Source organism: Ylistrum balloti, unplaced genomic scaffold (assembly GCF_031769215.1).
Source record: "Ylistrum balloti isolate Yb309-2 unplaced genomic scaffold, AGI_CSIRO_Ybal_v1 Utg370160, whole genome shotgun sequence".
Classification (NCBI taxonomy): domain Eukaryota; kingdom Metazoa; phylum Mollusca; class Bivalvia; order Pectinida; family Pectinidae; genus Ylistrum; species Ylistrum balloti.
In genome coordinates, this window is record NW_026782156.1 from 788,318 (window position 1) to 800,646 (window position 12,329).

At 32.8% G+C, this 12,329-nt stretch overlaps 1 protein-coding gene across 1 annotated transcript in view; it reads right to left on the reverse strand.

Moving 5' to 3' along the window:
- LOC132550993 (serine/arginine repetitive matrix protein 1-like) overlaps window positions 1-12,329 on the reverse strand; it is a 53,667-nt gene that overhangs the window by 36,765 nt on the left and 4,573 nt on the right. The window contains exons 2-3 of the mRNA XM_060215097.1: window positions 11,765-11,866; window positions 8,216-8,302 (exon numbers count right to left, since the gene is read on the reverse strand). Of these exons, the coding sequence (XP_060071080.1) occupies window positions 8,216-8,302; window positions 11,765-11,866 (189 nt within the window). The remainder of the gene's footprint in view (window positions 1-8,215; window positions 8,303-11,764; window positions 11,867-12,329) is intronic.

Here is a 12,329-nt window from a genome sequence, read left to right on the forward strand (position 1 = left end):
AACATCTCACAGAATTTTTCATTCTTTCATAAACATCTTTTCATTTTATTCTTAGAATCAGTGGATGACTGCGGCTATATAATAAGCTATTGCAAACATTCACAAACAGAGTGCACAATTACCCGCAGGTATTCTCTATATTTCTGTTCCGCCAATGTCTGACTATGTAAAACTGGATCATACTTCCCTCGTCGGGGTATCCCACCCATAGGCTGGAATAAGGCATAGATTAGGTAAAGCTTGAGCACCTCCCTTGCATGTTGTCCTCACCAATATCATAAGAATAATATTATTATAATCAGGGCAAAGGATTGTGATTATAATACAATGTCATATCCCACGACTCCCAACAAATTTTGTTATATAAAAAATAACTAAAGGGCAACAACTCTGTATAGTAAGACATGAGACCATATGTGATATATGGTAAAATGAATTTATTGGAAAGAGTGGTGACTACAGAAAAGTTGATTTGATGACTCACCAAGTGAAAGTTGACTCCAGGTATCAACTATTTGCATGGTCTAGCATCATGAAACTGAACTAGAGTATTTCTTTATTTGAATGATCTAAAGGAAAACGACAACTACCCATATCAATTTCTTTTAACTCTATTCACCAGCCAAACCTGGCATTTGAGATGAAGTTTGCAGACATTGTATCCAATTGTCCATTAATTATTAGGTCACAGGGACTAATTATTGGCTTTATCGACTCTGGCGTCCTCTCGGATTACATTGCTAAATTACACTGCCTTTTGAACACAAGGTCACTGGGGTCTGGCAGCTTTGAAAGGAAACTTAGGGAACAATCAATAAAAGTGTAGGGTTTATCCCTTAGCTACCTTAGAGACATTACACACCAAAGCATTATCATCTATAATCATCGCACCTATCTCAATCATCGCCTATCTCAATCATCGCACCTATCTCAATCATTGCTCCATTTCAGAGCTGAAAGAAATGATTATGGGAATATTTAATTTGGGCCGTAAATAAGATGATATGTTAGGAGATATTTCAAGTAAAATCTGTTTCACAAGGATACAACCAATATGAAAGGTGAAATGGTAAATACACTTGAATGAAAGATTATTTCTAAACATTAGAGGCTAAACTGGATGAGAGTGAAGATGATAAAACATAGTGTATCCTTTGTTCTAATAACACACCATTAGAGCTGTCACATGATTCCTGCCCCTTGTAACCAACAAGAGACTGTGTAACTTTCTTGAGATGTATTAGACAAATCAGATTACAATAAAACATCTGAAAATATCTCAGAAACTCCATGTGTATCAGCAACCCATGGTATGTATCTCAGCAAACATATCGTAAAACTTTTCCCATGGAAAATTCTGCAAAGAAATAACTAGGATTGGTCAATCTGGAAAAAAAATCAACCTCCCACAAGATCCAAAGGAGGAAACCAACCTGGTACAAACATGAACAAGACCAAGAATTAAACCTGAGCACACAACATACCAACCAATATTTTGTACTCTTATAAGACGATTTTGAAAGCACAGAACCATGAAAATCATCCTAGACCTTTTTTTGTAAGTCGCTCCATGGAATCATTGCATCAACATCTAAATCATCACACAAACATAGGCAAGAGTTAAACAGCTTGAAATTGATAACATTGATAGGTCAAAGAAAATAGAAATTTAAAATTAAATCATAAATACATTCCATTGACCACCAATTACATATATTTCTACTTTTCCTTTTTTTAACTAAATTACCAATAATATTAACAGAATATATTGGTATCTAGCTAGTCTATAAAAGGAAGGAAAGCATACCACAAATTCATCATAGTCCTTTCGTCGTTCTTCTCGAAGCTTTCTCTGAACTTCGTCGTAATTATAAAGCTTTTGTTGGGCCTGATGCTTTTGGAGCACCTGTGTATGAGCCTGTTTTTTCAGCTTTTCTTCCTGTCTTTTCTGCTGCTCCTTTTGTTCCTTCTTTACATGATCAATTAAAAACAAGATTTCTTACAAACAAGCACTTACTTTTCAGTCAGATAGCTACATCTGATGCTTGTTTTGAAAAATCAATTATTATGTCACATTTTCACCATTCACTTCTATCATTTAAAACCTAATTTCAAACTGTTTGTCATTAATATAATAACTTTACAATTCATGAAATTTTTAAGCTGATTAAAAAAAAACTTTCTATAAACAACAAATTTGAAAAAAAAAATCCATGCAACAAACAATAATTTGAAAATGTAATTACATATTAAATTAAAATTAAACTATCTTTATCTTAGATCAATTTGACAGCGGACATTATCATATCAGTAAATTTGATTTAAAGCAATTCAGATGTGCCACCCAAAACCACACAGTGCCTCTACAGCTTGCACTAACTTATATGGCAAACATTTAATTCAAAATCTATTCTAAATAAATCTACATCGAAAAATAACCCAAAACAATCCATGTAATGTTCCCTATAAACTACCTTTGAAAAACCAACTTAAACATGATTACTCTAACCACTGACTAAGTATGCAACACTATGGGGTGAAATTAAAATGGTAGGTATACAATGCCTTTGAAGTTCGCTTGCATCACAGTCATACTGAAACTTATTAAGTAGGTTATAATATTCTATTCTAGTTTTTTCTAAACTAAGCATTTACTTTATTAAGTAAGTTATTATATTCTATTCTAGTATTTCTAAAACTAAACATTTAGGAAAATATTAATGGCAAATTTCTAACGTGTTAATCTGATCTTTTACCTACGACAAGCTTAGCTTAATGATACTACAAATGAAACTGCTGATAATAAACGAAACAAATTTTCTTATTTAAATAGTTTTCCTAAAACTTCTTATCATTATGCATAAGAATGTTAATCAAACATTGCGAGACACAATTGAATGTGTAAAGTACAAATTATTCTATTATCAGTAACGAAGTTTCCTTTGACAAATCTCGTCATTATTGCAGGAAAGTAAACAAAAGATATCCAACAGAGAAAAATCAGCGTTGGTTGAGAAAACATACTATTTGTTGTAATAAACCCTATATAAACATTGCAATGTTTTACGATGGTAGACAAGGCCGCCATCTTTGAAATTAAATAAAAGCAACTTATGTTTGTTTAAAAAATCAAATCAAATAAGGTAAGATTGCAAGAATTTAAAATATTTAATATCTTAAGGTCTGAATGTAAGAATGGTGCGGTCATTGAGAGATTGAGTTAGTATTGAGAGGTGGCAGGATTCTCCTGTTCTAAATAATGGCCTAGCTATAAATCATATGTTAACCTCACATTACAGACGTTTTGTTTAAGAATAGCCATTTAAAGTTCTTTGTATCTAAAACAATGGGATGTTAGATAGATGTTATTTTATACCGTCAATATTCTTTCCAATTGGGGTGATAGAAACATGAGTCCTGAAATTCAATTTGGAATATGGGTATATTTTTTAGTCTAACAATAAAAAGGTTCAAATTAGTATTAAGCCTTTGATAAGTTCAAGTACTGTGAAATTTTCATATCATCTTACATAAATACAGGTTAAATCACTTTAGAATTATCAAACTGTAAATGTTTTAATGTTTTAATTTAATAATTAGATGACTGGGGTAACTAGATATTTATGTTATGTACAGGTTACTGTTGATAATTGTTGGAAATACTTTTGAACATTTTTAATATATTTTACCACAGTATTTCCACAAAATACTTAAAACATGATTAAATACTTTGTTTTACAATGATTCAGGAACCCCTCCATGGTTCCTTGAGTAGCACTAGGACATTGGTTAAAATTTACATATACCAAATATTCAACTCCGGAAAAAATTAGGGTCATTTCATTAACTGATTTTATTTAATTATCATTTCATCTTCAAAGGTTACTATCAGGTTTGTATTTCAAATGCTGTTCTATACATTAATTAACCACTATAATAAAGAATACTAATGACTCTGAACTTCATTGTGAGGCTTGTTTGTTTGTATACTGGGTATATCACCTTGTCAACAACCAGGGCCATGTGTAGTTGCTGGTGGCTACCTTACTGAACAAAATACAGAAGGCCTGCCATGTGCTATACAAAGGTAAACAAAAACAGCAAAATATGGTCTGTTTCTCAGCTTCTTGACAAACACAAACCACCCTGAGTACACAGTGTAGAACTACACACTGCAGAACTCCACCTGTGGTTGAAAAGTCTGATACTCTATACTGACTGGGTTATTACAGCAAGGACTGATTATGACTATTTCTATGGCAGTGTTCAAATTATGAATATCAATCATCATATGTCTGGTTACTATGCAGTTCTGATCAACATCTTTATATCATATGTTAAAGATTTTTAAATAGCTACGCTATTTTTCACCTTCCTTCACTATTGCTTGATAATTGCAATGGGCAACTATAGAAATATTTCACAATGAAGGAGACATATGAAATCAAGTTTTTCTTCAAAATGACTTCAAAATCTGGATCTCTCCATTAGCAAGAATGGCACACAATACTGCATTACCATAATTTTGCAGAAAGAGAAACCAGCCCATTTTTGTTGGCCTACATATTCTATAATAGAAATCTATGAATGCCCATCTGAGCATGACTTCATATAGAAAAGTCAATACTTTTCTCATTTACTTAACTTAATTCAAATGGACATTTTAGAAACTTTTACCTTAAACCTTAACCTGTTTCAACAAACATTTTAATTGAAAAATTGATAAAAAAAAATCAATTATATTTTTGTATTAAGTCTTCGTTTATGAAGATATTGACCTTATTTCAGCCGATGATTTCTAAAGAACCTTAAATCAAAAATTCAAACTATGGAGTATTTCACTATCAGAAACAAATCAAGACAGTTTTCACTACAGGAAATATGTATGTACTGGGTAGTCTAGTAGCTACATGTATTAAGTTCAATATCTTTCATTCAGAGAAATTGATTATTTTCTAAACTAAGTAGGCTAGAGAAATGGCTTAAGATATACTTAAAAAGCTGAGGAAAATCTATGGGTTCTTTATCCTTGTACATAAGATCGATTCTCCATATACAGTAATATTTCTAATAAAATTTTGAATTGAAAAACAAATGCTTATGTATCTGTAAATGTTAAAATTTCATCATCTTTTAAAAAATACTTAAAGCTTCCATTAATTTATTTTCTTTATTCATTTATTTAATTACTTATTTTTATGCCAATATTTACGGTCAATTATTGCCATTAAAATGATGGTCGCAGTTGGTTAATTTCTGGGGGCTAAAAGGATCAAGAAAAGTTTACATAAGATTGTTCTCTGGCAGTTGAATCATTAATTCAATCTGGCAAAGCAAACTTTCAAAGGTAAGTTATAAAACTATTTGAAAGTATCATTTTTACTATACAAAACACCATATTCCACTGTACATAACAACTGGAAATGCAAGAAATATTACCATATTTTGTAAGAGGGATGGAAGGAAAGGATATAAAAATTGTAAATAAATAAGAAATGACATTTATTTTGTTAATGGAAAAATTACAAACAATTTGAAAATCAAAGTGACATCAAGGGGAGTTAACTCACAATTGGGAAAGCTAGAAATAAATGTACCGATACCCGACTAGCGTACAAGTGCACTCGACCAACATACACAAGTGTACACACCATCACCCCTTTCTCGCATTAGTATAGAATTTTATACCTGGGACATCATTGCGAAATAGTCCCTTTGTCTCTGTTCGTCTAATGACTTTCTTTGCTCTTCATATCGACCAAGAGGCAGCCCCACTTCTGGGCTCGCTAAACGATAGTACACCCCACGTCTCGGACTTGTCTACAGTAAACACAAGACAACTTCAACAATTATTGATCTGATATTGATTATATTTGAAAAAAAAAGAAAAAGAGAACATCAGCTGCTTCTGAAAGTTTTTCTGCTTGAATCTGAAAACAAATATTTTCACTTGCTTGCAAAATAAGTAATAAGTTGTAAATAAAATATCCATATATGGCTTCCAATTGGATTCATTTAACAGAATTCTATAGTGTCCTGTGGATTATATAACTACCAGACTTTTGCTATCTTTGTTTTGATCTTTGCCATGATCAGAGACAACCTTGACCAAAAATAAGGATTTAGGTCTCCATTTCTACAAAATGATTGACAGAAACCACATAAAAGTGAACTTGTCCAACTGGTTACAATATTTCATACATCATAACAGAATATGAATTTTAAAAGAACCAATCAATAATAAACAAACATATAGTTCCCTCTGTAGTCTAAGTTTTCGGTCAGTTGGATACAAATAATAGATACAGTCAACTGCGATTCAAAAGGCATCAGACTTTTACTGGTTTACTAAATATCTTTTGCTAGCACTTGTACATACCTGTATGTGCCTGTATCTTCTGTGTATAAGTAATTAAATACCATAACAACATGAAATGAAACCACAAACCGAACCTTAGATACCAGTGATGTTCTTCACATAACAACCAACAAATACAAGTCTTGTCAATAAGAGAATGTTTCGGTGTTTGAGTTTCTAACAAAAACATGTGTTATTAATGATGTTGTGCATTGAACCATAACTGATTGATACTTAGACTGATGAAATAGACATTCCCGAAGGAATATAAGTACAGCAATCAATAAAATAATGGAGAGTAAGTTCTGATCACTGTTTATAACAATGTGAAAATTACTTCAATCTAAAAATCATCTACAAGACTATAAGACCACAATGTCCTCACTCTCATGCAAATCAAAAATAATATCTTTATCTTCAAAAGTTTCTTTAAAAAGTATTGGTGGCCTTGACCTTAAAACTCTGAAATACCAACTCAGTTGATGTATAATTCTTGTAACATAGCTTTGTCATAGGAAATAAATATGTTAAATTGATGACACAACATTGGCTGAGAATTTGCTATAAATAGTATTGTTGACCTTGACCTTGTAATCATATTGTAACAGGCATGGGTATTTTCATAAATGACCTTAGCTCAGTTTAATGGAAATCTCTTCAGAAATGAAGCCATCATAATGCTTATCATATTTAAATGGTGAATTGTTCAATGATATGTCATAAAATACTGATAACTGACACAAAAAAATATTGTTTAAATCCTGATGGAAAACCACAAATTCAACATTCTCTGCTGAAACTGCATGTTATCAACAAACTATACATTTATATGGCAGTTTTAAAACAACAGCAAGTTGAATTCATTACTAATCAAATGTTTGTTCTTAAAGTTTATCCATTCAAGATATGACAAAATGTTCCCATGTCCCTTTTCAGAAAAATATTAGAATCTGCCTTTAGAGTGTATAGATTTATCTGTAACTACAAAAACAAAAAATACTTGGTATGAAATCTGAATACCTGGTAATAAACTTAATTTTAAAAATGAAATGTGGTATTCATGTCTCTCTGAAAAAATTACTTAATGCAAAGACAAAATATTTGTCAGTCAAAACTATAACTGTTCAGTATCAAACACAGGCAGTGTCAACATGGCAAAAAGTTTAAAACAACTGAAAATGTTCACTGATCCAAAGTCGCTCCATCATCGGAGAGTAGAAAAAAAAAACAATGGAAAACAATAGCTTAAGTTGCATCACTGTGCCATTGCTCCAGGGTATTACAGTCACTATGTTATTCAGTAGAAGAAAGAAACGCGTGTCAGATTGATAGAATATTAATCCCTATTATAGGGTTTGACATGGTGAAGACAGATATTCAATACACTGTGAAAAATCAATGATCGTGAAATAATGGAAGGAACATGCCAGGTGAGGATTTGGAAATGGGTGTGGTGAAATATAGCCACCCTAACAGGGGTGGTAGTGTGTTATAAAAAAAAGTGTCGTATTTTATTTCAGTAAGCTGAGAAAGGTTGTATACAAAGTGTAAGCTAAGAAGAATCAGGACCTTTTAAGGAGAACCAGTATCAAAATTCACTTTTTTTTTCTTTTTTTTTTTTTAATTTTTGGATGAAATGATTTCTATATGATGTTCTTGCATTAATGAAAATCCAAACACAAATCTATTATTTTTTATCTACTCTATTCACACTTAGTTGGTTTTCAAAACTCAAACTGTTTTTGTTATAAAGTTAAGTCTCACAAATCTGTCAAAAAATAACAAGAAAATTAGAAAGGGAGATTAAAGAAAAGCAGAATGAAAGAATGAAACAAGACTTTTTATTGGTTGTTCTACCTGAACACTTTGTGGCTGTGATGTGGATGATCCATAATACTCATTTGCTGGTGGTCTGGATGATGGATGGGGATCATAATAACCCTCCTGTGTTGTCAATATAAAAACAATAGATAGTCAAAATGGTGATCCATACAGATAAAAACTGAGAATACAGCATTATCGCTTGAAATTGAGGCACTGTTACATAAAAATTTTAATGCTGAGGAAAAATATATAGAAAATTTAAAGTTAAGACACAGCAACAGTGAGGCTATTGTGTCGGCAAGGCAACATTCTACCAAAGGAAAAATTAAGGTCACCAGCAAAAGATTTGTACTTCAAAAATTCAAACCAAATATTAGATGGGCAACTCTCAATCTGTTTTGAACCTGTTTTGTTTGAAATAAAATATCAATATTTCCATGTGGTTAGCTATTCCTTTTAATTTCCAAATCTCCAGACAGAAAACATTCTAATATTCATGAAATCCTTATTGACATTTCAAGAATTCTGGACTGGAATAAATGAAAATAAAGATAAAGATGACTCACAAAATGTCAACAGTTGACCTTTTTGCTCACTGGAGATACAAAACAGGGTCTAAAGATTTTCTACATTAAGTGGCTGATGAAAATGTAATTTTACTGCTGTGTTGCTGGATGTAGAATATGTGTTAGCTTAACGTGTTCAATTTTCATCCACTATCATCGAGATTTCAATCCCAAGGATATCGACCATTCTGTGTCAGATGAAACAGGGATATTACCAAATATAGGACAATTTTATACTCATCATTGATTTTAGCTTATACATATACGGATGTGCACTTTGTGTCAATCCATAGCACAGGGTAGACTTAGTGCATAGACTAACAACATTACAATTCAGGCAAGACCAAGTGTTAAAACTTATCAAAACACCACTACCTGGTACTATAGAATACAACACAAGCCTCACAAACATTTTAATTAAACTCGGCCAAATCATGACAAGACAATATGCAATATAAAAACTGAACAATTATCTTCCTTAATTAGATCCCCCTGAGAATTCATGTATTGTTTGTAATTGGCTATACAATTAAACATATGTATTTTAAAGGCAAAATATTTACTCGCTTCCTGCACATCTCTAATCAATCATCTACATTGTTTTACCTAGACATGACAACATATAATTACTTCATTTCAACCTCATTTATCCAGTTACCACTAATCAGGCTGTCCTACTATCCACACCAACATCTAGCCCCCACTAATCTGATTGTCCCAACATCTAGCCCCCACTAATCTGACTGTCCCAACATCTAGCCCCTATTAATCTGACTGTCCCAACATCTAGCCCCCACTAATATGACTGTCCCAACATCTAGCCCCCACTAATCTGACTGTCCCAACATCTAGCTTCCACTAATCTGACTGTCCCAACATCTAGCCCCCACTAATCTGACTGTCCCTACATCTAGCCCCCACTAATCTGACTGTCCCAACATCTAGCCCCCACTAATCTGACTGTCCCTACATCTAGCCCCCACTAATCTGACTGTTATCATCTAGCCCCCACTAATCTGACTGTCCCTACATCTAGCCCCTATTAATCTGACTGTCCCAACATCTAGCCCCCACTAATCTGACTGTCCCTACATCTAGCACCCACTAATCTGACTGTCCCAACATCTAGCCCCCACTAATCTGACTGTCCCAACATCTAGCCCCTATTAATCTGACTGTCCCAACATCTAGCCCCCACTAATCTGACTGTCCCAACATCTAGCTTCCACTAATTTGCCTGTCTTACTATCTAGCCTCTCCCATTCTAGCCTTCCTACCATCTAGCATTCACTAATCTGACTACCCCATTCCCTAACTACTATTAATTTGGCTGTCCCATAATCCAGCTACCGCTAATATGAAAGTTTGACAATCCAACCCTTAACTTCTCTAGCTGTTCCATAATTCAGCCTTCACTATTATGTATCCAGTCACCATAAACTCAGATGTCCAAAAATTAGCCACTGCTAATATGGCTTTGCTACTATCAAGGCAATAAGGACTCAGGTGACCTTTATAGACAGGTGGAAAATATAAAGACAAGTGATCTTTATGAAAAGGTGGTAAGGATGAAAACTGAAGACCTTTATAGACAGGTGGTAAATATAAAGACAGATGACATGTACAGACAGATAGTAGATATAGAGATAGGTGACATTGGCTTATTACACAAAATTATTTCATAATATGTAATAAACTATTTTTAAAGTTGTGTAATATACTTTTAAAATCCAACATCTAATAACACACTTGAAGATTGTAATAATAACAGGTTGTGTGTAACCTTGAGATTTCAATGCAATAGTCCTTATTTAGAATCCTACAAAACTTTGGTCCTTTTAATGGTACTATTGAAATACACCTTGTAGATAAAGTAGTAACTTGTACACAAGTGGTACCAATAAGGATAACATGAACATAATTATACACATATGTAATTCTAAAATTTGAATGAAATACAACATCCTTTACATATCATAGAATGGACATTCATCATTGATTTTTACTGATTTTAATGACATAAGTGTTTATAAATCATGCTGTTAACATATTGCCTGAATAAAAGACTTCTAGATAGACATTTTCTTTGCTGGTTGTATTGCTCCCATTAGCAACCATTGACATTTTGAGGTGGGGTCTCCTGACAGTAGCTGGCGGCTACCTCATTGAACAATATACAGGAGGCCCATTGCATGCCATCCAGAGCAACTGCTTTAAAATATCTCGCCCAAGGGTGCAACTACAACAGCACAGATCCCTTTCTCAGCTCTTTAAGAGTCACTAAACACTATGGTGTACTCACATCACAGATTTTCACCTAAGTTCTGTAGGTCAATACTCTACCAACTGAGTAATCATGGCCCCACATAAAAAATGTATACACTACTTCAAATATTTAGGTAAATATCAATTACTTACATTAATGATCAAATGGTGATATGATTTTTAAACTCTGTATATAACTACTTTTTCACTGGTCTATACATTGTTGTAACATGCAGATAATATTAATACTAATCATATTAATTAATATTAACATAATAAAACCTTGTCATTTTGTTGACTGTTAATCTGGTTTGATTAAGCAAAAGAAATATATTATTTCATAAAACTGAAAACAGAATGAGAATTTTAAATAACAGGTTTGTTTTTCTGACAAGAGAAACTTATTAATGCTGTGTCAAAGACATTCCGGCTACATGCAGGTATATCAAGCAAAGCAGGGATATCTAAGTCAATATCGCAAGGTAAATCTATACTATATATATATACTACCACATAACAAAGTTAAAAGATTTCCGGGGAATGTAGAGACAATGGCTATGACGTTCACCTCCAGAAAACTTAGTATTATTCCTGTGAGCAAAGAGATTTTAGGGGGGAAACGATACCAGGTTAACAGGTTTCTGTTTGAAGCCAAACACATTAAAGTAAGTACCTGGCCTAACCATCCACTAATGTAAGGTTAAAGGATATTTAATATCTAGTATTCTACATTTCTATTCTGAAATTGAACCTTTTGTAAAAATCGATTATATTCCTTCTGACGTTGACTGCCTAGAATTTCTCGTAACCGTTGGCGGTATTCATCACTATTGCTCACCACACCTGAAGTGATCTGTAATCAACAGCATACATCAATAGAAACTTAAAAATAATCATTAAAGTGATTCTTTGTTTTCATGGTCTTTAGTTGAAATTAAAAAAAAGAAACAAGCCCCATTTTTATTCTTTTTTCGTTTTTTGGAACAAAGTGATTCATAGACTTTTTTACAAAGATGTCAGATTTAAACAGAATTAATGCAAAGCTTATGTTTTTCTTTTAAGAATACAAAGATACATTAACAGCTATTGTTCAAAATCACCTTAAGACAACATACTTTACCCCTGTTGCTATGAAACTAGGTCAATTGAAAATTTATGTAAAAGAACTTAATAGCATCATTTTCTCAGAAGCCTACATGGCGATGTCAGGAAATGTAAAAGGACAGACGACGGATGCCAACCCGTATCTATAAGCTCACAGATACTTCGTCTCTATCATATAAAAGGGAAACAACTACTCCAAACAGTTATTCACA